At 42.6% G+C, this 24,093-nt stretch overlaps 1 protein-coding gene across 4 annotated transcripts in view; it reads left to right on the top strand.

Annotated features, from left to right (window-relative positions):
* Positions 1 to 17,047, top strand: part of DNMBP (dynamin binding protein) — a 94,585-nt gene extending 77,538 nt beyond the window's left edge. For all 4 annotated transcript variants that reach the window (XM_079138092.1, XM_079138095.1, XM_079138093.1 and 1 more), the window contains 11 exons: positions 1,484 to 1,631; positions 2,421 to 2,438; positions 3,473 to 3,672; positions 5,130 to 5,260; positions 6,194 to 6,298; positions 8,555 to 8,683; positions 9,891 to 10,223; positions 10,621 to 10,800; positions 12,337 to 12,535; positions 14,191 to 14,735; positions 15,463 to 17,047. In XM_079138092.1, coding sequence (XP_078994218.1) covers positions 1,484 to 1,631; positions 2,421 to 2,438; positions 3,473 to 3,672; positions 5,130 to 5,260; positions 6,194 to 6,298; positions 8,555 to 8,683; positions 9,891 to 10,223; positions 10,621 to 10,800; positions 12,337 to 12,535; positions 14,191 to 14,735; positions 15,463 to 15,648 — 2,174 coding nt within the window. In that variant the 3' untranslated portion in view covers positions 15,649 to 17,047. The remainder of the gene's footprint in view (positions 1 to 1,483; positions 1,632 to 2,420; positions 2,439 to 3,472; positions 3,673 to 5,129; positions 5,261 to 6,193; positions 6,299 to 8,554; positions 8,684 to 9,890; positions 10,224 to 10,620; positions 10,801 to 12,336; positions 12,536 to 14,190; positions 14,736 to 15,462) is intronic.
* Positions 17,048 to 24,093: the final 7,046 nt, after the last annotated feature.

The raw sequence follows: 24,093 nt of genomic DNA on the forward strand, positions 1-24,093 counted from the left end.
GTCAACCCTTTCCTCCTCCATGAAGGATGGGGCAGAGAGGACCCCCACAGAAGTTAGTGGATAACAGTCAAATTTCTCTTATAAAAAGGAACTATAAATAAGGGAATGAATTTAACTTGAGCTGATCTCCAGAAAAGGGAGTTCTGTGGGACACAACATGAGAACAGAGGTGACATTATAGAGAATGGGTTGGGGTCCCCTGAGGGACAGTTATGCCCAGAGCCGCAGAGTCAGTCATGGGAGAAGCGGGAAGTGGATCCTATTTGAAGGAGAACAAGGATGAGGTGTTTTCTTGTGGAACACTTCAAGCTGAAGATAGAAGGGCCAAGTATATTGACTGAAGGAACAAAAGGCAAGAGGAAGAATAATTTTAACAAGGCAGGGAAACAGCACACTCAGGAAACAGCTATAAAAGAAACTGTTCTGTAGAACTTTGCTTAGGAACCAGCACTATGTGCCTAACTGGCTGTGGACCAGGGGCCTGTGAGTAGGTTTCACAGACTATATAAATTTTGTTAGAAAAAATGATTACATCTTTATCTTTACAAATTTTAAGCTGAAATTTAACATTTTTAAAGTGTGAATGTAGGAACAACCATAAAGTATTAGTAGTACTGTGACTTTGTTACCAAATGAGGTCACTTGTCCATATCACATTAGATTGTTGCAGTTATCTTGAAATTTCAGTCACACTTAACCAGAAGCAATGTTTCCTGGTTTCTTATGTCACTGAAAGTATGGTGATTATCATGCTCATTGCTGTATTTTGTTGATTAATGCTGTGTAAAGAAGTACATGTGTTGTATATCATAGATTAGTGCTTTTTAACATTACAATATAATAAATCACATTTATCCTCCTATGTTTTTAATTTATGCACAACTAAAAAGTTAGAAACCACGGCTGTAGAAGGATTTTGTTGTCCTTTGCAGATTTTCCTGGAGATTAGAGAGGGAGGGGGTTTTTATGGGGTTCTGATCACATGCCCACATGTAGGATGCTTGTAAATGCCTTACTGTGCTTAAACGGAAAGGGCTGGAGGCTCTGTTTCAGGGAACAACTGTGTGTGTGTTCTAAAAAATAAATACCTAGATGATGTGGTTCTCTAAATTTTGCTTGGATTGAGTGCAGTAGTGCACGTCTGTGCTCCTAGCTACATGGGAGGCTGAGGCAGGAGGATCATAAGTACAAGGCCAGGCAGGGCAACTTAGTGAGACCCTGTCTCAAAATGAAATAGAAAGGACTGAGGATATAGCTCAGTGGTAAAGAACCTCTGGGCTTAATCTCTAATTCTGTAAAATATTAATTAACTCTGCTTTAAATGATTCCAACTTTAAGCTATTACATGGAAATTTATAAATTTGGTGGTTAGCCTCATCATGTCTTATAACAGGATTTAGCTGATGTTAAAGTTTGGTGATACACTTTATGATACTGAGAAGAAAGTTACTGACATTGTTGTATGCTTGTGTGCTCTCCCAAGGACCTGTGTTTCTCGATCACCGTGATGAACTTGAGGGAACATACAGGGTCTACTGCCAGAATCATGATGAGGCCATTTCACTGCTGGAAATCTATGAGAAGGATGAGAAGATCCAGAAGCATCTTCAGAGCTCCTTGGCAGATCTCAAGTAGGATTTGACCACTTTGCTTCTATCATTGTTCTTTAGTTTTGCCTTGTAGCAATCAGCTTGTATTTGCTGGGACTTCTCATGACACCTGTCTGTCTTATTTAAACATGATTTATTAAATGACCTGCTTGTCCTTTTCCTATTATATTCATGGAAATCTTAAGGGGTTTCCTGCTTGTATTTTTGTCCATTTAAATCACTTGTATCTGTACCAAGTATTAAGTCAACATTTTTGCATAAGCAGCAGCCAAGAATTAGAGCACTTACCTAGCATACATAAGGCCCAGGGTTCAACCCCCAGTATTGAACAAAGAAGAAGAAGAAGGAACAGCAGCACTCAAGAAGATAGTTTGGTCTAAATAAACAAGAACATATATGAACCAGGCATGGTGGCATAACCCTGTCATCCCAGCAACAAGGAGGCTAAGGCAGGAGGATTGCAAATTCAAGGCCAGCCTCAGCAACTTAGTGGTTTAGTGCACCTGGGTTCATGCCTAGTACCAAAAAAAAAAAAAAAACATATATGAGAAGACCAAGTGTACATTCTTAGGTAAGAGTCTCCTGGTCTTAGGCAAGTTATGAAGATCTAATATACATATAAGTAGATCAAAGTGAAGTTAGGGGCTTACTAACTTTAGAAGACTAGATATGCCTCCATAGTCATTCCTCATTTTCTTTATCCAGTGATTTTTGCCCAGTTAGTAGGTACATTCTGAGAAGAATGAAAAAAATCAGTGTCATCTCTCTAATATGCTCTCTCTCTCTTTCCTCATGCCCGCTGCCCTGTAGGAGCCTGTACAGTGAATGGTAAGTGCCTTACTACTTGATATATGAGCTTATTCTGTCTTTTCTTAATTAAAAAAATTTTGTTTTATTCTTACATATACATGACAGTAGAGTGTATTTTGACATATATTCATACCTCCCATTTTTGTGGTTGTACATGATGTGGAGTTACGCTGGTCCTGTATTCATATGTGAACATAGGAAAGTTCTGTCCAATTCATTCTATTGTCTTTCCTATTCTCATCCTTCTCCCTTTCCTTCATTCCCCTTTGTCTAATCCGATGAACTTCTACTTTTCCCTCCTCCCCTTGTTGTGTGTTAGCATCTGCATGTCAGAGAGAACATTTGGCCTTTGTTTTTTTGGGATTGATTTATTTCACTTAACATGATAGTCTCTGGTTCTACCCATTTACTGCCAAATGCCATAATTTCATTCTTTATGGCTGAGTAATATTCCATTGTATATGTATACAGTATTTTCTTTATTCATTCATTGGATGAAGAGTCACCAGGGTTGGTTCCCATAGTGTAGCTGTTGTGAATTGAGCTGCTATAAACACTGATGTGGCTATGCTGATTTTATGACTTTATTTTCTTTATAGACAGAAACCTAGACGTAGACTTACCTGGCCATATTTTTTCCATAGCACTTTATGTATTTATTTGTTTATTGCCTGTCTAATCCCAACATAGCAGGGACTTTTTAGGTCTCTGTTGAATTCCCAGTACTTGGTATTTATGCCCAGTATTTAATCATAACGACCTTTTAGTTCACAATAGACCACCACATGTACAGCAGTGGACCCATAGGATCATATTGCCTGGGCCACAGTCTGAGTCTGTGTAAGTGCTCTCTGTGATGTCTGCACAACGAAATCCCTGCCAGCACATTTCTCAGGTCCTGGGCCAGTCATTGAGCAATGCATAACTATATTTGTTGAATGAAGGAAACTGGAAAGTGGAGTAAAGGAACAGAACCGTATTTAGGAATAACAGAATCCTGAGACAGTATACTATGGACAACTGACTGGCGTTCTTTTTGCCTTCTCTTACAGGGGCTGCACCAATTATATTAACCTGGGCTCCTTCCTCATCAAACCAGTACAGAGAGTGATGCGCTACCCACTGCTGCTAATGGAGCTGCTGAATTCCACCCCAGAATCCCACCCAGATAAAGTGCCTTTAACCAACGCGGTCCTTGCTGTCAAAGAAATCAACATGAACATTAATGAATATAAACGTAGAAAGGATCTGGGTAAGCACAGCTTTAGTGCTGAAACGGAGGTGTGCCCCATGAAAATGCCTTCCTTCTTGAAAGAATTACTTCAGGGTCGGACAAGACAGGTGACAGGTGTAATAGGGTTGTGGTAAAGAAATGGTAGTAGAATTTGGGACAAATGTGATATTGGGGGGGGGGGGAAGGAGTAGTAGTAAATAATAAAAGCCCCACAGTGGGCCATTGGAAATAAGGCACCAGTGACAAAGCAGTAGGCAGAGTCTTAACCCCAGATGAGGCAGACTGGAGCAGGCCTGCCCAGGAGGCCTCTGCACACACACGCCTTCCCTCTCTTCTCGTTTGGGGCAGTTTTTTTCCATCCCTGCTCAGGTGCACACCTAATCGGAGGTCTTACTGCCTCCTGTACACTTGGGACTTTTTATCTTCTTTTAGAAAACCCCAGTCTGCCTACCTCCCTGGGTCCCCTCATTCCAGCCCCTCCTTGCCCCTCCCAGTATTGTACTGTCAGTTGACCAGACACCCCTCCTCCTAGATAGCATGGAGTGAACTGGATCTTCTACTTCTCTTCTGTCGACTGAGGCCCTAATGTGAACACTCATGCAGCGAAGCATGGTGACTGGGGGATTGACTTGCTTTCATAACTTTGGACAATCCATAACGTAGTGTTACACCTTTGCTTGTCTGTCTACTGTTCTCCACACTTTATCTAAAGTTATCTAAAACCATTCTGTCTTCTACCTCAGTCACTCACCCACACTTGTATATGATGCTGACTGGCTTTGAGAGCTCCCTGCCATGGAGCCCTTTCCCTTGGTTCTGTCGCCTGATGTGACATAGTCTTCATTTTCTACAACAACGTGTCCTTTCTGCTCCCATTCAGTCTTCCCCCTGAAATCCTTCTATTGCTATCTCCGGGCATTTCTGCAGATTGTGCCTGATGTATGACAATGTTAATCAAACAACTAATGTACAGCACTTAACCCTGTGAGAGCAGTGGATATAAAGATCTCATTTGTATATGAGGCTTGTTTTAGGAGTCTTAAAGGGCTCAAAATCACTATTACTTTCTGCATTTTATTGAAGAGGAAAATGAGGCTTAAAAAGGTAAAACAGCCTACTTAAGGCCATCCTCGACTAAGTGGCAGAGCCAGGCATCAGACTCAGGCCTTTTCTGACTCCAGCCTTTGGTTCTTCCCCTCACACCTTGGCCCCTTTCCTCGTTTCCAGCTCTTCTCCCAGCTGCCTACAGCCTCTCTCTGCTGTTCTTCAGGTATTGAATCTGTTCACAAATGATTATTTGGATTAATATTTTGTCTACTCAGTTATAAGCTCATTGATGACAAACACTAGCGCCAGTTTGAGTTGTTGTTTTCATTTTTTATCAGGAAAAGGTACATATGTTCAGTTTGTTAGGCTCATTTAATTCAGGCTCAGTAAAGTGCTTTTTTGACTGACCATCTTGACTTGTCCCTTAGTGCTCAAGTACCGGAAGGGTGATGAAGATAGCCTCATGGAGAAAATTTCCAAGCTGAACATCCACTCCATTATCAAGAAATCCAACCGAGTCAGCAGTCACCTGAAGCACCTCACCGGCTTTGCTCCCCAGGTGAGATCCCTGCCCCCGAAGGCACGGTGCATCTGACAACTTTTCAGGGCTCCAGGGAACAGTCGATGGGCACACTTCCCTCCTTGGTGCCTCCTCTGGTTTTGCTAGAGGAAATAGCTGCTGATAAAGTGAATCCAAGCCCTCAACCCTCCATTTGTTCCTTGGTGAGCTGCTTACAGTATATACAAAGGCAAATCAGGAGGCCAGATCAGCTAGCATATGATAATTATTGTGATTTCAATGCCTCTAGGGAGCCTGTAATCTATTTGGGGAGACAAAACTAAAATCGTAGACATATTAAAGCTACAAAGGATTTAAGAGATCACTAGTTGAGTACCTTATGTTACAAATAAGGATACAAAAGTTAGGAGATTGAGTGACTTGAACAGCAGTTCAGCAACAGTGCAGAGAGCAGATCTGACGTCTCCAGGCTGCAGTCTGCTGTATCATGTATTCACGATGACAGTTAGTGGAAAATACAGGCCAGAAAACATTCAGTCACTAAGTTTTACACTTTGTTCCCCAATTGCTATGATACTTAGAAAAACATTTCAACAAGAGTTGGCCCAAAAGTTCATCTGAGCTTTAGTGGAAGTGGAGCAGGTTTGACCTAGGGAGAGGACAGGGTCTACCAGGGAGGGAGACCCCTTAGGGAAAGGCCCTGGGTCAGCAGGTGTAGCAGGGCCGGGGGATGGGGGAGAGGGCAGCCTAACCAGAGCAGAGGGAAGGCAGGCTGGAGGGAAGAGGCCCAAGTGCATTTTGGAGGTCTTTCAAGCCACACAGAGGTGTCTAAATTCAATCCAGTATGTGATTCAGGAGAACATTAAAGGCTTAAAATTTAAACGAAAGATGTTCTTAAGAAAGATAATTTTGCCAGTAAGATAGATTGAGAGAGGGTCCAATTTGCTAACAGCACTTGTTTATTTTGAACAGATAAAGGATGAAGTATTTGAAGAAACAGAAAAGAATTTCCGAATGCAAGAAAGATTGATTAAATCTTTTATCCGAGACCTCTCCCTCTACCTCCAACATATCCGGGTAACGTCAGCATTGCTCTCGTTAGAAAATTCTGTCCACTTTCCTGTTCATCTAGCATATGGGTCAATGACAGTTAAGTAATATGGACTCAACCATTTTGACATGAAGTGCTTTTTATTGGAATGCCTGTAAGTTATTTAAAAGTTATCCAGTGTTTAGAAGATTAGCACTATTAAATTAATTTTATTAACTTCCATTGGTGCATTGTAATTATAAAATAGTAGGATTTATTTTGATATACTCATATATGCACGTAACATATTTAGCCAGTTTTATTGCCTGATACCTCCGCTTCCTTCTTCTCCCTCCTCACTGGTCCCTGTCCTCCTTTTTTCATGAAATTTCCCTCTTTAGCCCATTTTCCTCTCTAGCTTCCGCTTATGAGAGAAAACCTACGGTTCCTAGACTTCCTGAGTGTGGCTTGTTTCACTTCATGTGGTATTCCCCAGTTCTATCCATCTTCCTGTAGATGATGTGATTTCTCCTTTACGGCTGTATAAAAAGGTGTTGTGTATATGTACCACATTTTCTGTTCATCTGTTGATGGGCACCTAGACCAGACCCATAACTTGGCTATTGTGGATCGTGCTGCTGGAAACATGTCTTCTTAGATTGGTGCCACGTAGAAAGGCCTTTCCTATCCCAAGATCAAAAAACATCTCCCATGCTTCAGTGCTTCATTGTGCCATTATTTTAAGTTTAAGTCATTGCTGTAGCTGGAATTTATTTTAGTTACAAAGTCTGAGGTGGGCATCCAGCTTTGTCTTCAAGATATCTTTCATCTTTTATTGAGTGTGCCCACTGATTTGAAATGCCCTCTACATTCCTTTTACATAACTCCCTTCAGGTTGTTAAAAAATGTAATTTGGTCTAAACTAAGGCTTATAAAACTTTCCAGGAACACATTAACTTAAAGTGAGATTTTACAAGAACAGTATTAGGGCAGCTAATACTACCAAGTATGTTCCCTTGTCTTGCAGCTTCTTGGAACTGTTCCCTGATTTTGATGAGTCCGTAGTGGTTGTTTTTTTCCCAGGTTTTCTGAATGTGTAGCAAATGCAAGCCTGAGCCCCCGATGTGGATGGCTCTTTCCATAGCAGTGGCAATAGTGTTTTGAGGTGGGACATATGGAACATTCAGTGGATGGCTCATTTTGGTTTTGACCCCTAGGGTAGAAATTGAGAGAGAACACGTGGAACAATTTTGTCACTGACGTAAAATTAAAAAGCCCTGCCAAATAATAAAATTTGGTAGATTGGCTGATAGGGAGTCAGGAAGAAAATGAACTAAGATTCGTTGACCATATAATTTAGTGTCTATATTGGCATATGGACTGATACTTGGGGACTCTATAATACTTCTCTAAAATAAAATAAAAGGACATCATGTTTCACATTAGTTCTGTATTGGAAAGGAATTAGGAAGATCCCCCTGCTCATCCTTTAGACAAAGCACTGGTTTTATTTATAAATGTAATAAAGAAGGCAAAGCTGGGCACGGTGGCACATACTTGTAATCTTAGCAGCTTAGGAGGCTGAGGCAGGAGGATTTGAGGTTCAAAGCTAGCCTCAGCAACTTAGTGAGGCCCTGTCTCAAAATAAGAGAGGCCTGGGGAGGTGGCTTAGTGGTTAAGTATCCCTATGTTCAGTCCCCAGTACAAAAAAAAAAAAAAAATCAGAAGGGAAAACCCAACATGATGCCAGGCAGTCAAAGAAATTCAGCCCTGGACTCAAACTATCATGACCAACCAGAAGGTGGAGGGAGATAGAGACAATTAGCAAGCATTAATATTTTTTGCAGAGACAGGAAGAAGCAGAGCAGGGTGAAAGTCATCAGGGGAGCAAAATCAGAGTGGGGGAAGCAGGACAGAGATTGTCAAGAGGAGAGGTCACGTCAGTCATCCCTGAGAAGGTGACAGCATGAGCCAAGACTCAGGAGGGGAGGTGATTGATCGTCATCAATTCCGTAGGAATCATCTTGGTTCTAATTTTGATTTACTTTTTGGTGAATTAATAAACCCTCTCACCTCGGGGGCATAGAAAAATGCTAAAGAGAGGATTAAAAACCTTAGTCTTGGCTTCTCTCTGTGACCCATAAATCACAGTTTATAAAAGTTTGCTTGTTTTAAAGTTGAAATTTTTTACTAGAGAAGAGAGTTTGCACGATGGAACCCTTTGTTTCAGACTACTATATGGGATGAGTGCTGAAGGCTAGAAAGTTTTGTGTGTTCTTACTTGTGTCTCCAACTGGCTCCAGGAATCAGCCTGTGTGAAGGTGGTGGCTGCTGTGAGCATGTGGGATCTGTGCATGGAGAGGGGACACCGCGACCTGGAGCAGTTTGAGAAGGTGCATCGCTACATCAGTGACCAGCTCTTTACAAATTTTGTAAGTGACTCCATTCAGTCCATTTCTCATAGCTGGGTCATCTCAGATGGCAGTTAATTCTGCCCTTTAGTTAAGTTCATGTCAAGGTTTATATTCAGAATAGGACTGAGTGTGAGGGACAGGTAGGGCCTTATGTATTCAATGGATTTTTTTTGTGTGTGTGTGATGGAATTAGTTAGTCTCAGAGGGCAAACTAGGAAAGGAAAATTAGGAAATTTAATCTGGCATCACTATTGATAATTCTGATAGATAATTATTTCTGAATATTCCTTTTCAAGTTGAGATATTACCAAATAGATCTTCATAAAGTATAAGCTACTTTCTTAAAAAAGAGCCAAATTGCTTGGGAATTTCTGAACAGATGTATTTAGGCTTAATTGCAAATAGAATTGGGTGGGGTGTGAGTTTCTTGGAGTTCTCTGTATGACTGAAGGAAAACAGGGGACACACTTAGGAATTTGCAGGTGTTCTAACAGAAAATTACTTCAATGAAATGCTACTAAGTACCTTGTTATGTTCTATCATCTGTTCAATACCCTATCCTCAATGTCTGTCCTTTTAGAAAGAAAAAATATTTTGAAAAGTAAAAACAGGTATTTCCAAGTAGTGTCATGACTAGAAACAGTATTATAGATATGTGAAAGTTACCCTGCCCCTTAAAAAATAAAAAATCAAGCTATATCAACAGGCTATATGGATAACACATAATAAGTGTTACCTTGTAGACTATCAGGTCTCCTTTCTTTTTAAAAATATTTTTTAGTTATAGATGGACACAATACCTTTTAAAAATTTTTTTTAGTTGTTAAGCCTTTATTTTATTGATATGTGGTGCTGAGAATCGAACCCAATGCCTCACATATGCTAGGCAAGCGCATTACCACTGAGCCACCTCCCCAGCCTATCACATCTCATTTCTAAGGCTAACGTATCCACGTGTACTTCAGCATGCATCAACTGAGTAGCTAAAGTGGGATCAGCATCCTTTGCAAATGCCTTGATGTTTGAGAATTGTTGGAGACATGTATGCTGAGATTTTGTAGAATTTGTTAGTGGGGCCCAGCTGTGGGTCTGCGTGGGGTCAGCTGTGTGCACTATGGTCAAAGCAGTAGTACAGACTCGACAAAATCAGCCTCATGAGTGTTTTGGAGACTTGTAAAGACAGGATTCTGACCAACTGAGCACGGTGCCTTTCTCGTCCCTACAGAAGGAGAGGACCGAGCGGCTTGTCATCTCTCCCTTGAATCAGCTACTGAGCATGTTCACAGGGCCCCACAAGTTGGTACAGAAGCGCTTTGACAAGCTTCTGGACTTCTACAACTGCACAGAACGGGCAGAGAAGTTAAAGGACAAGAAAACTCTGGAGGAGCTCCAGTCTGCCCGGAACAACTATGAGGCCCTGAACGCACAGTTGCTGGACGAGCTGCCCAAGTTCCAGCAGTACGCGCAGGGCCTCTTCACCAACTGCATCCACGGCTACGCGGAAGCCCACTGCGACTTTGTGCAGCAGGCGCTGCAACAGTTGCAGCCGCTTCTTTCTGTGAGTCCCTTACCCTCCGTGGAAAAGTCATCTCTGAAGTTCTGGGGCTTTTCTGAGAGTGCACAGTGGGGGTTTTTCAAAAGGTTATCCGAACAAGAAAGATTAAGTGTGTCGTTCAGTCGAGCCCTTCAGAAATTCTTGATCTCTTGATGGTGCCGTGAAACCTGGGGCTTTTTAAACTTTCTCCATCTTGAGCAATCCCCAGAAGTGCTGCCACCCTGGCCCCTAGGCGGCGCTGCAGAGCACCTCGTCTCCCGCATTGGCTGCCGGTGGTAGCTCACACCTGGCAAACTGCAGCTGAACTCTAGCTTCCAGGTGGTTCTAGAGACTGTCGGTCCCAGGGTATTTTCACCCACATTCTCTTGTTTCCTGTCTCATCTCTTTCCATTGACTGCAGTTACTCAAAGTTGCCGGCAGAGAGGGAAACCTGATTGCCATCTTCCATGAGGAGCACAGCAGGGTTCTGCAGCAACTCCAGGTCTTCACCTTCTTCCCCGAGTCTCTCCCGGCTACCAAGAAGCCGTTTGAGAGGAAAACGACAGACCGCCAGTCTGCTCGGAAGCCCCTACTGGGCATGGTAAGTGTGAACTGAGAGGTAGCACACCCTCGGGGTTAAGAGTGTGAACTCCAGATGGGCAGGGTGGCATGCGCCTGTGATCCTAGCTACTCAGGAGACTGAGGCAGGAGGATCAAAAGTTCAAGGCCAGTCTGGGGGAACTTAGTGAGACCTTGTCTCAAAATAAAATTTTAAAAAGACTGGGGTAGCTAAGTGGTAGAGACTTGTCTAGCACATGTGAGGCCCTATATTCAATCCCTGGTGTGGGGAGTGGGAAGGAATGAGTGTCAACTCCAGAGCTGGACCACCTGGGTTCACATCCCAGCATGGATGCTTGCCCACTGTCTTTGAGCATGTGGCTTCCCTTCTGGGCCTTAATCCCTCATCTCTAGACATAGATGATAACTAATACCTACATCATAGGGTTCTCACAAAGCTAAAATGAGTTAATATATGGAAAGCACTTAAGAAAATGCCTGGCATGCCAGGCCAGGGGTGCACGCCTGTAATCCCAGCAACTCGGAAGACTGAGCAGGAGGATTGCAAGTTCAAAGCCAGCCTCAGCAATTTAGCAAGGCTAAGCAACTCTGTGAGACCCTGTCTCTAAATATAATATAAAAAAGTGCTGGGGATGTGGCTTAATGGTTAATCACCCCTGGGTTCAATCCCCAGTACCAAAAAAGAAAGAAAAGAAAAGAAAAGTTTACATAGTAAGCATTATACAAGTATCATATCATTCTCATCCTCATCATTGTTGATGGACCTGGCTCTTGTCTCTGTAGATGATCAGTTTAAATGTTATTGGGTGTCATCTGTCACAGCCTCATGCATTCATTTACTATTTCCTGAGTATCAGCACTATGCCTCCTAGTACCTTATAGCAGCCACCTGTAGTTTTCTCATACTTGATATGAAGGTCAGGCTTGGATCTTACTGAAGTATTAATATTACTACTTTGATTTAAGGGTATATTCTGCCAGGCCTGCCAATTTTTGATCATGTGTTAGAAAAGGCATTATAGTCAATCACCAACTGCTTTTTTAACTCGGTTCTTTTGTATTTTAAAACATTAGGGTAAGGTGCACCAGGTTATATGGGCTCATAATCTAAAAATATGCTGCCATGCCTTTGCTAATGATATTTTTGCTCATTATAATTCCATAGATGTTTACATTACCTTAAAAGGTAAAACCAAATTTATTATTACCCTTAGTTTTTCTTTTTATGACTGTTAACTTGTTTTTATATATGGTGAAGTCAAGTTAGGGAAATTATCAATTATTTATGTGCACCTAGCAAATTATGAGAAGACCTAGTGATGTTACTTAGGTATTTTGATATTTTCATAGCTACAAAGGTACCAAAACATTGCTAAGAGGCTGTGAGTTTTGCCTAACCACACCGGCTCGCTCAGTTATGGAAACATCCGATGGGGTGGTGAGTGGCTGATGGTCATTGCCTCCCTTCTGGGACTCTACAAGATGAGATTAAATATGGCTGCTAGGGTAATGGCCAGGCAGGGCTTCTTGTTATGGTGTCTCGTGTGTTGCCTTTCAGCCAAGTTACATGCTACAGTCAGAAGAACTCCGAGCCTCCCTGCTGGCAAGGTATCCCCCCGAGAAACTCTTCCAGGCAGAACGGAACTTCAATGCTGCTCAGGACTTGGATGTCTCACTTTTGGAAGGTGACCTGGTGGGTGTGATCAAAAAGAAAGACCCCATGGGCAGTCAGAACCGCTGGCTGATTGACAATGGAGGTAAGAATTTTAGGTACCAGATGAAAGTAACTAAAGTAGGAAAACAACCCTGAAAGCCCTCTTCATCTCTGGAGAATGTTAATGCCCAGATCATTGCCAAAACAAAACCTGTTTTGACAAATTCCAGAAGAGATTCCCTAACTTATCTTGCAAGATCTTGCCATGCTTTATGTTGGCCAGACAGTGGAAACTGCCTGACGGAGCCCTGTTCCAAGCCACACGAGAAGCTGCCTTCACTTGCTGTGGATTTGCCTTGTGCGTGAATTGAAAACCTGGGACTTTTGTTTACTTTTTGAATTTTCTCCCTATGAACAGTTGTACTTCATAACTAGGGAATGACTTTAAAAGCAACTCAGTTTTTGGAAGGGGGGAACTTTCAGAATTCAAAGAAAATTTCAAAGAATAAGACTAATCTATAATCCTTTTTCCTTGATTCCAAAATCCAAAAAGCTTTGAAAAACAAAGGTATTTTTAGTGCCTTTTTGCCAAATCCTGAACAAAGCGATGTGAGACTAATTTTAATCCTAACTTAACATTTTTGCTGTCAAGGGTTTGATCATGGTGTGCCCTCTCAGTCACCATCTCAGGCAGTTGTTAAAGTAAGCTTATGTGATACCTGTGCTGTGTGTACTTGAACATGCATGAACACCTTCCTACTGAACAATGCTCACAGTATTCCACAACATTTGGTTTTTTTTTTTTTTTTTTGGGTTTTTTTTGGTGGTATTGGGGATTGAGCTCTACTATTGAGCTATATCCCCAACTTTTTTTAGTTCTTTTTATTTTGAGGCAATATTTTGTTAAGTTGCTGAGGCTGGCCTCAAACTTGCAATGAGGTCTTGTATGAGGGGCTCCTCAACACATGGATGACTTCAGATCCCTCTTTGCCACACGTGCTGTAGTTGAACATATACTTTGCTGAGTCTTCTCCTTAGCCATGGTCTGGATGTTCTACTAAATTTTCTTCATATGCCTATTCTCAAACATGTGGTAGTTTTTTTTGTTTTTGTATTTTGGTATCAGGGATTGAACCCAGGGGTGCTTAACCACTGAGCCACATCTCCAGCCTTTTTTTATTTTATTTTATTTTTTATTTAGATACAGGGTCTCACTGAGTTGCTTAGGCCTCACTAAGTTGCTGAGGCAGGCTTTGAACTCACAGTCCTCCTGCCTCAGCCTCCTAAGCCACTGGGATTACAGGCATGCACCACTGCTCCTGGCAGTTTTTAATTACTATCCTCTCAGTTGTCCACAGGCCTGCTATTACTCATCTGTTATGAGGTTGTAACAAGAGTGAATTGACAGGTAGCCATAACTTTTCATTCTATTCATGCCCATTGAATCCTGGGATTGAATATTCTGGTCTGTTTTGTCAGTAGGCATCTTATTTTTGTTGCTCACCATTGACCTAGCCCTTTTTTAATTTTGTAAAAAAATTTTTAGTCATCAATGGGCCTTTATTTAATTTATTTATTTACATGTGGTGCTGAGAACTGAACCCAGTGCCTCACACATGCTAGGCAAGCACTCTGCCACTGATTCACAACCCCAGCCAACCTAGCTTTTAAGCCATAGTTTCTTACTATTGATTCCCTGCTTCCTGCCTCCCTCTGCCTTCTGCTACAAGCTCTTGACATTGGTGTTTCCTTCTGCAGTCACCAAAGGCTTTGTGTACAGCTCCTTCTTGAGACCATACAATGCGCGACGCTCAGATGCCTCTGTGGGCAGCCACTCCTCCACTGAGTCAGAGCACAGTGGCTCCTCCCCCAGATTCCCACGACAGAACAGCAACAGCACCTTAACCTTCAACCCCAGCAGCATGGCTGTGTCCTTTACATCCGGGCCTTGCCTGAAGCAGCCTCAAGATGCATCTTTGTTGAAGGATTGTGACCAAGGAATTCTCAGTGCATCCTTGAACCTGAACAGTCCAGAGAGTGATCTTTCCAGGTGCCCTTCAGACCCAGACCCCACCTGCCAGCCTGGGTCAGGGGACTCTGCTGACGTGGCCAGAGATATAAGCCAACCCATTGCCACCATGAGGAGCTGCTACCGAAGCTCCAGGCATCCAGAAGTGGTTGGTTACTCTGTACCAGGGCGCAATGGGCAAGGTAAAGACCTTGTAAAAGGATGTATGCGGGCAGCCCAGGCTCTGGAAGATAGAAACGAAGAGCCAGAGAGCAGTGAGGCAGAAGGCAACCAGGTGAGTGCCCCCTGGCCTGCCACAGTGGGAGTGGGTGCAGGAGAGGAAGAGGCAGAAGTTTGCCTGGACTTGGGGGTGATCTGATGAGCCCACAGATAAATCCTACCCAGCACGCAGGAGCCTCCCTGCCTTGCCAGTGAGCACCTTCTGTTACTCAGGCTCTCCCTGGACCCCTTTTGCTATCACTGGGCAGCTAAAAAATATTCTGTTGAAACCTTTTTTCACTCTTCCAGTTCTTCTAGTTCTTCCAGCTCACTAGTTGTTCTTAGGTTGTATAAAGTCTGCTATTTAACACATTTTAAAAAAAATTTTTTTTTCAAATAAGTATTTTATTTCTAGAATTTAGAAATGAAATTCTGGCAGTACTTGAGTTTTTTCCTACTTTTGTTATGGCCTGCCCTGCCCCTGTGAATTTGAGTATAGCCTTTATATTTTGCACCTTTTAAACCTGCCTGGTGTGAAGCCCTTTACAGATTCACAACTGGGAAATCTTCTGGTTAACCTCTGTGATTTTATTTCAATCTGCCCTGTTCACTATAGGATCCTCCAGCCATGTATAACTATCTAAACTTAAATTAATTAAAATGAAGATTAAAAATTCAGTTCTGTCTCACTGGTCACATTTCAAGTGCTCAGTAACCAGGTGCCATTACAGACCCCCCCATCCCCCACGTTCTGTGGACAGCATTGTTCCAGTTTCCTAACTCACTCTTTCTCCCTCACACAGGTCTATTTTGCTGTTTATACCTTCAAGGCTCGAAACCCAAATGAGTTGAGTGTCTCAGCCAATCAGAGACTCAAGATCCTCGAGTTTAAAGATGTTACAGGCAATACAGAGTGGTGGTTAGCTGAAGTCAATGGAAAGAAAGGCTACGTCCCATCCAACTATATCCGCAAAGCCGAGTACACCTGAGCCAGGTGTGCCTTCCACTCAACCCTGCTGCCTTCGCTTTCAGTCTGCTGAAAGGTTCTGGTGGGCCGCCGAGAGGAACCTGTTCCCGAGACCCAGGCCCTGCCACGTTGCTTAACCATGACAAGTCTTGGGGCGCAAGACAAGTCTTGTTCTCCTGGATTGGGTTGTAAACCTTGATGCTCGCTAGAATTTCTAGAATTTGAAATGGCCCCTGGGGCTTGCCAGTGATTCAGTGACCACAAGAAGAGAGGCAAGTGCTGGGGTCGGCCTTTGGAAATGAGAAATTTCCAATCAGAAGACCAGTGTTCTCTGTCTGCAGGAAGCTGTGCTGGCATTGGTTGTACCCTACTGAGTCTGGGGTGGCCCCATGCTCCACGATCAACTGACCAGAAACTGACTTGGATGAAGTAGAGAGAGCCAGGCTGGGGGAGCCCTTTCAGGTTGTGCTGCTGCTTGTGGCGAGGAGTTTGTCAGGATTGCACAGAGACTAGTGTTTCAAAGCTTCTGAGACACCTCCAGTATCTAGCACATTTTCTTTGTCTCTCATCACACACAAACACCCCTAATTTCCAAAGCTCCTGAAATACTCAATCTTTTTTATTCTACTGTGTTCCCAGATTGGCTATACAAAGTTCAACTGCTCTCTTCTACCAGGAAGTGTTTAGGGTCTTTATTTTCCTCCAACCCTTCATCTGAAAGGTCCTCCCATGCTAGATGCATCTGTGTGTGAAGTCTCATGGCCACTGCTCCCTGTGCTGAGTAACTGATAGAATTTCCTAGAATAACAGGATCAGAGCTCCAGGCATCATTGAAAGTATTGGTTCTATATTAATCTCAAACCAGTCAAGCCTGGTGGAAGACTAGGTGCCTTTCTCCTTCAAAGCACACCATTTGGTTACAGCTGCAGAAGCAGAAGACAACCCTTGGGACTTATTTGTTAGGATACACAGTCCCAGAAGTAGCTTATCCTCGACTTTCTGTTTCACCACTAACCTCCATGCTTCAGAGACAATATTCAAAGCCAAACAGATTCCAAAGTGCCTGTCAAGACCTCCCACCAGTCACAGGAAGACTCTTGCTAATCCCTTACCCTAAGAATCTGTCCCTAAAAATCTTGTTTTAGCAGGGCTTCTGTACTTGAGCTCTCCCCTAGATATGAAGCCTCGCTTGGAATGGGAAACTGAATTTTGTCTTTTAAGAAAATGAATTAAAAACAGCCTCTCAGCCCTGCTCCCCCAGCCACACATTGGCCTTAAAATCCCAGTGAATCAGGAGACCCCTTGGGCCACAGCATCTGCTGGTGTCAGGCAGTAATGCAAGGTCTCCTGTGAAAAGTGTTTATATTTGGAGATGTTTATATTTAAGTAGTTATTTTCTAAATAAAAGCATTTCTAATGGCCATGAGTATGTTTTCTGGATGTCTCTCTGAATAAGCTGCACATTTTTCTCAAGTTTATCAGATCAAATATTCCAACAATTTCTGTTGCTGCAGGTAATTCCCTTTAGCCATCCTGTACTGTCAGCTCCTAGCAGGTCAGGAGAGCTGAAATCTCCAGCTGAAATCCTAATGGATAAAATGTTCCTAATATTTCAGGGGTGGGTGCATTAGATACACTAAAGACAAGTTAACAAGGTCACACAGTAACAGTTCTGACAATGTTAGGGACAAGAAGGGTAGCAGGAATAGTGGTAGCTGAGGGATCAAGGACAGGATGAGTGACCAAGCAATTGCCTCACTTTTCTTCCCTCAACTGGGAATTGAACCCAAGACCTCTTGTGTGCTAGGCAAGCACTCCACTACTAAGCTACATCCCCAGCCCCCTTTTTTTTTTGAGACACTAAGTTGCCCAGGCTGAACTTGAACTTGTGATCTTTCTGCTTCAGCCTCCTGACTAACTGGGATTTCAGGGGTGTGCCACTGTGCCTGGCAGTGACGTTAAGCAATAGAAAATGTGGTTGCATAGGCAGACAAGGAAAGAAATTTATAGGTCATCTAGACCATTCCTTCATTTTACAATCTAGGGAAAGTGGCTGAGGTCATTCTGAATTGCCCAAGTCACACATCAAGATTTTGACAGGTTATGAGTTTAAATGTGGGTCACAGGCTCTCTGAGTCTTGCCACTTAATAGCTGCATGACTTTCGCAATTGGCCTAACCCATGATTCAGTTACCTCATCTAGGGTAGAGGTAGTAATACTGTCCACCTCAAAGGACTGTGGTAAAGAATGAATGAGTCAATGCATGCAGAATGCTAGGACAGGACATCAGCAAGATGATGGATAGGATTTTCCAGCACTCATCCCCCAGGGAAATGTCGGTTTCAACAATTCTCCATCCACGAGATGATATTTTAAGAGCTAAGGAAACCAGATTAGATGTCACAGCATCTGGGTTGAAGAGAGTAGGAAGGGCATTTGTGTGTTACCTACACCACCCCTCAGCTCCAGGCAGCAAGGCATGAGGAGAGACGCCCTCTGGTGGAGGAAAGAAGGAAGTTAGCACCAGGCATTGCCTCAGACTCCAACCCAGTAAAGCCCAGCTTCAGGCAGACCTAGCCACCCCAAACTGCAGGCTGATATCTGCAGGTTGATCCTCCAGGTCTATTTGAAGTGTACATGATTGATAGAAAAACATCCGGAAGACACCAAACACTCTAGTTTGCTCAAGACCTCGTGCCTGACCATCTTTGTTAGAGGAATAGTAATGGCTTCCATAGCTATTCTGATCCTATTGGCCAGAAGCTCTGAGATATGCAGTTCCCAGCTTGGGGACAGTGTAGAAGAGAGCAGGAAGGTAACAAGTACCCACACACGATCCAGCCAGAAAATGGAAAGAAGTTATGTGTGCAGAGGGCTTAAACATGGCCACATGCTTAGGATGAAGCATTCAGTTGAGTCAGTCCCTCTACCTATGTTCTATACTCAAAGCTATGAGGAAGAGAAATCCAGAAATACAGTCCTGCATGAAGAATGCTTCACCTAAGAGCTGGTTATTACTAGCTGGTTGTCACTCCCACGACATCCTTCCCACCCAAAGTATCCACCCTCACACCCTTCAGCTCTACTGATCTGGCAGAAGACCAGTAATGCAAAAGGATCATATTAGATGTAGGAAAGCAAGAGATCAAGGTCTTCAGGAGCAACTCTGTTCTTGAATTTTGTCTAATCACAACCTCTCTGGGCATCAAAACAAAACAAACAAACAAAACCCTTTTTGCTTAAAGCACAAAACTTCCTTCAAGGCAGTGAAGAGTTGTAGAGACCATTACTACAGATTTCTTGGGTCTGTGGAAGGAGAGGGTAACCCTACCTACATGTCTCAAAGCAAAACTTCCTATAAAAATTATTTTCCTGGGCATGGTGGTGCACACCTGTAATCTCAGCTACTTGGGAGTCTGGGACAGGAGGATGGCAAGTTTGAGGCCAACCTAGGCAACTTAGACCCTGTCTCAAAATACAAAAGTTTAAAAGGGGCTGGGGATGCAGCTCAGTGCTACAGCACTTGCCAAGCATGTGCGAGGAGGCCCTGGCTTCAACCCCCAGTACTACCGCAACAACGACGAAAATCCTTCAAACATCTCTTGACCCAAAACTTCACCTTCTCCAGCATCAGTCTGAATCATCCTCTTCTATTCTCCAGTTCAAAATCCCTCTCCATCCAGTTCTCTATTGCCATGCCGATTCTTTCCAGTTCCTCCCCAGCTCCCCGCTCCATCTTTTCTCCCACACACTTTTTAGGTCAGTTCAGTTTCTTGTGTTGCCATCTGCCCCAGTTATCCCACTAATACCATCACAACAAAGCAAAGGCCTAATGCTCAAGCTGCGCAACGAAGACCCTCCAGGACTGGGATTGTGGCTCAGTGGTGGAGCGCTTGCCTCACATGTGTTCAATCCTCAGTACCATATAAAAACAAATAAATAAAAGGTATTGTGTCCATCTGCAACTAAAAGAAGACCCTCCAAATATGAGATGGAAGTGATTACGAAGTTATTTTTATTTATTTTTTATTCTATATGATGCCAGTATTTCTTGATCCCAGGTAATATCCCATGGCACACAATATCACAACCTGGAGGGATTCTGAAAACCTTCTACATCAGGAGCTCAGAGGTCAAAACATCTTCCACTCATTAAACCAGGCACTATGAATTATTATTGTATTTCACTCCTCCCAACAATGCTATAAGATAGGTAGAAATGACAAAATTGATGTTCAGAGGATAAGAAATGTGAACATATTTACCCAGATAGAAATCACAAAACCCAACTTTAAACCCCCTACAAAAACAGTTTGAACAACTCTCCACACATAAAAATATCTTCATAAGAACTGAGGAAACCAAGTGAGAGTTTACAGCATCTGCATATAACTCAGAAATAAGAAAAAGACAATGAAGAAGATAGAAAGGTCAGTTTACATTGCCCATATCACCCCTTCCCCCAACCCCCAGCACACAGCATGGAAAGAGATACCCTCATCTTGGGGAAAAGAATGGGAAGTGAGAACCAGACTTTGCCTCCAATCCTAGCATTAGCATCGCTAGACCCAGTGGAGCTCAGGTCTGCACCTGTGGATTCAGGATAGCTCCACAGACCCAGGCTCCAGACATGCCCTAGCACCAACCCCTTGGATTCAGGCACAAGACCTGCCTTAGCACTTGGCCAGCCCCCATAGACTCAAGACTGACCTTAGCACCAGGTCATTTCCTATGGATTCAAGCTTCAGGCCAGCCCCATGAATACAAGTTCCAGCCTTCTCTTGGAGACCCATGCTCCAAGCCTACTGTCAGGAATACACCCAACAAATCCACCCAGTGGATCCTGGCTCCAGGCCCCAACCCTCAGATCCAGGTTTCAGGACTGGCTGACTGTTGACACAGAGATCAAGCTAGACTGTGTGAGGATTCCAAGCAGCAAGCCTGCCCATATGCAATACCAGACAGCCTGCCCAGAAGCTCTGGATGGGCTGACTAGTGAAGGGCTTTCCCAGATAAAGCCAGTCTGCAAAGACTGGGATACATTTCTACTTCTTCAAATGTGCAGACACCAACACATGGCCACAAAGATCAAAAACAATCAGGGAAGCATGTCCTCAAAGGAAAAAAAGCACCAGTAAAGAAATGGGGATGTATGAACAGCCTGACATAATACAAAATAATTGTCTTAAATTACAAATTAATTGTCTTAACGAAGCTCAGTGAACTTCAGAAAAATTATAAATTTTTTTCAGGAAAAAAATAAATGACTAAAGATTAATTTAACAGATTGAAAATTTATACACATACATAAATATTTAAAAAAACAAATGAAAGAGGGGATTCATGATGGCCAAATCGAGACTCTCAACACTCCCTTTCCAACACCCACGTCCTCCTGCACAAAGGAGAGCCAAAAAATAGGTATAGAGCTGCATTTTAAGGCAAGTAACCATGGGAGAACACCAAAAGTCAGGAAGAAAGATATCAGAACCTTGTAAGATTCAGAGACCTGGGAAACAGCATACTAAGAAAAACAAAATACCTTGGTATTTGCCATCCTGGTTTCACAACCGGGAGAGGAGAGTCTCCCTTCGCAGGGTAAGTGTGAAAGAGAATCTGGCAAACTCTTATCAGTGTGAATTCTGGCAACCTTAGCTACTGGAGATTCTCAAAATCCTCACAGTCCTGCAGCCCACTTAGATAAATCACCTGAAATCTGTACAGTAACTCTGCTTTGAAAAAGAATCTCATCTCCCAGCAAGTGAGCTACCAGGGTGTTTGTACCCAGGAGATATCTTAAACAAGGGAACTATTGGGCCATTCCACTGCACTGGCTTTGGGGTAGCTGCCTCATTAGCCCAATTTAGTCCAGCAGAGTATGATCTAAGTCCAGTGGGTGGCCTCCATCGTAGGGAACACGTGTCACAGCACAGAGTAATAGAGAGGGTGTCCTCCTTGAGCACCAGAAGATCAGAGAGCTTGCCCTCTGAGACCTAGGGTGTGGCCAGCAGCATGTGGACTCATACTAGTGCCAAGACTCAAGGCAGACACTCATGGTTCCCTCCACTTCTTCCCCCTGCACTAGTGCTCAAGGACCTATTTCTGACAGGGCGAGGAGGGAATGCCATAATCACTGCTGGTTTGCCTGCCCACGGGGTTGTGCTGGAGGGGGCCTTAAGCGACCCCATAGTTCTAGCTGTTGCCCAACCCCCAGGCACACAGAGCCAAAGGGGATCCAGAGAAGAACTTTGCCTGGCCCTGGCCAAGGTCCTGCTCCCAGGCAATCACTCATTGATATGGCAGAGAGGAACATGACACTTCCTACTGCCACCCCACTTACAGGGTTCCCACTAACAGTCACCCCAAACCTTGTCTGACCATGTACTGCTTTCAGAACTGGGTGTCAAGACCACAGAACAGGCACTGTGATTCCTACCACCACTTCCCTCTGTGCAAAGTCTGAGCCCACACCACTGACTGGTCAAAGAACAAGTGCTTCTGACCCCTTATGACTGTTGGGGCCATCAGTGCCAGAGGACCTTGCTAGTGGCACAGCTAGTATCAAAAGTACCTACAGAAACCACCTTGCCTCACAGGGACCACCACTCCCATTGGAGAAGTAGCCCACAGAACCCCACACCCACCTGAACTGTTAGATTGTCCCAACTTTTCAAAGCCTACAGAGGCAGTGGGTCTCTCCAAATCTGCCAAAAGTCAGAAAAACTTCAAAAGTCAATGATCACAGCCAAAGAAGCTACAAGGAGACTCCACTAAGAAGCCCAGTTGAAATGGAAATCAACATTGCATAAGAAATCAACACCCCATGATACATCTTCAAGAGAAAGTCACTTACTAAGAAGACCTCCCATAAAAATGGCAGAGATATCTGATCCACCAGATGTATAAATCTCAATAGAAGCACAAGAAATATGAAAAAAATGAGATAGTGTGAACTTCCAAAACATAATAACCAAAGAAATCGAAATGGATGAGAATTTAAAAGAATGATTATAAACAAACTTAATGACATCCACAAGAATATAGATAAACAGTTAAATGAAATTATGAGGACAATGCAGGAAGCAAATGATAAATTCAGCAAAAAGAGATTTTTGAAAGAGTCCAAACAGAAATCTTAGAAGTGGAAGGCCTCAATAAGTTAAATAAAAATATTGAAAGCCTCAACAACAGACTACAACAGACTATATCAAGCAGAAGTAAAAACATCTGAACTTGAAGATAGATCTTTTGAAATATCCCAGACCAAAAAAAATAAAAATAAAAAATTTAAAAAAGAAAGAAGAATGAAGAGAGCATTCAAGATCTTTGACACCATTTTAAAAAAATGTTCATATTCCTGTAATATCTTAAGGAGAGGAGAAAAAAAGTTAAGGGCATAGAAAACCAATTTAATGAAATAATAGCAGAAAAGTTTCCTGATCTTGGGGAAAAAATGAACAACTGTGTGCAAGAAGCTTATAGGATCCAAAATAGATGTTCAGAAAAGATCTTCACCACAGCATATTATAGTTAAACTGTCAAAAGTAAAAGACAAAGAAAGAATTCTAAAATCCACAAGTGAAAAGCAGCAAGTCACATTTAAAAGTATTGCCTATAAACAAAGAGCAGATTTTTCAGCAGAAACCCTACAGGCCAGGAGGGAATAGAATGACGTATTCAAAGTTCTGAAAAGAAATAACTGCCAACCAAGATTACTATGCCCAGCAAGGTTATTATTCAGAAATGAAGAAGAAATAAAAACCCTCCAAGAAGAGCAAAAGCAGAGAATTAATTGCTACCAGACCAGCCTTACAAAGGATGCTTAAGGGAATCCTACATCCAGAAGAGAAAGATAACTACCACCATGAAAGCATGTGAAAAGATATGTTCCACTAAAAGAGTAGATAAACAAAAGAGAAAGAGAAAAGAATCAAACATTATCTATACAATAAACCATCAAAGTCACAAAGATGAACAACAGTAGAACAAAGTATTCAAAACAACTAGAAGAAAAATCAATGAACCTTGAATGTAAATAGGCAAATTCTCCAATTAAAAGATATATGCCACCTAAATGAATTTAAAAAAAAGAACCAACAACACATTACCTACAAGTCACTCGCCTCAAAAGTAAAAATGCACAAGCTGAAAGTGAAACAATAGAAATTATATTCCAAGTAAATGGAGCCTAAAGCAAGTAGGAGTGGCTATTCTTATATCTAACAGAAATGGATTTCAAGACAAAAACTGTAAGAAGAAACAAAGATAATCACTATAAAATGGTCTAGGAATTGATTCAGCAAGAAATATAATGCCTGTAAATCTTTTTGACCCTACTACTGGAGCACCCGATTTTATAAAACCAAACACTATTAGACCTAAAGGGAAAGAAAGGCTTCAGTACAATAATAGAGGGGGATTTGAACACTCCACTTTCTTCAATGGACAGATCATTTAGACAAAAAA

This window comes from Sciurus vulgaris (genome assembly GCF_902686455.1).
Source record: "Sciurus vulgaris genome assembly, chromosome: 4".
In the NCBI taxonomy this organism is placed as follows: domain Eukaryota; kingdom Metazoa; phylum Chordata; class Mammalia; order Rodentia; family Sciuridae; genus Sciurus; species Sciurus vulgaris.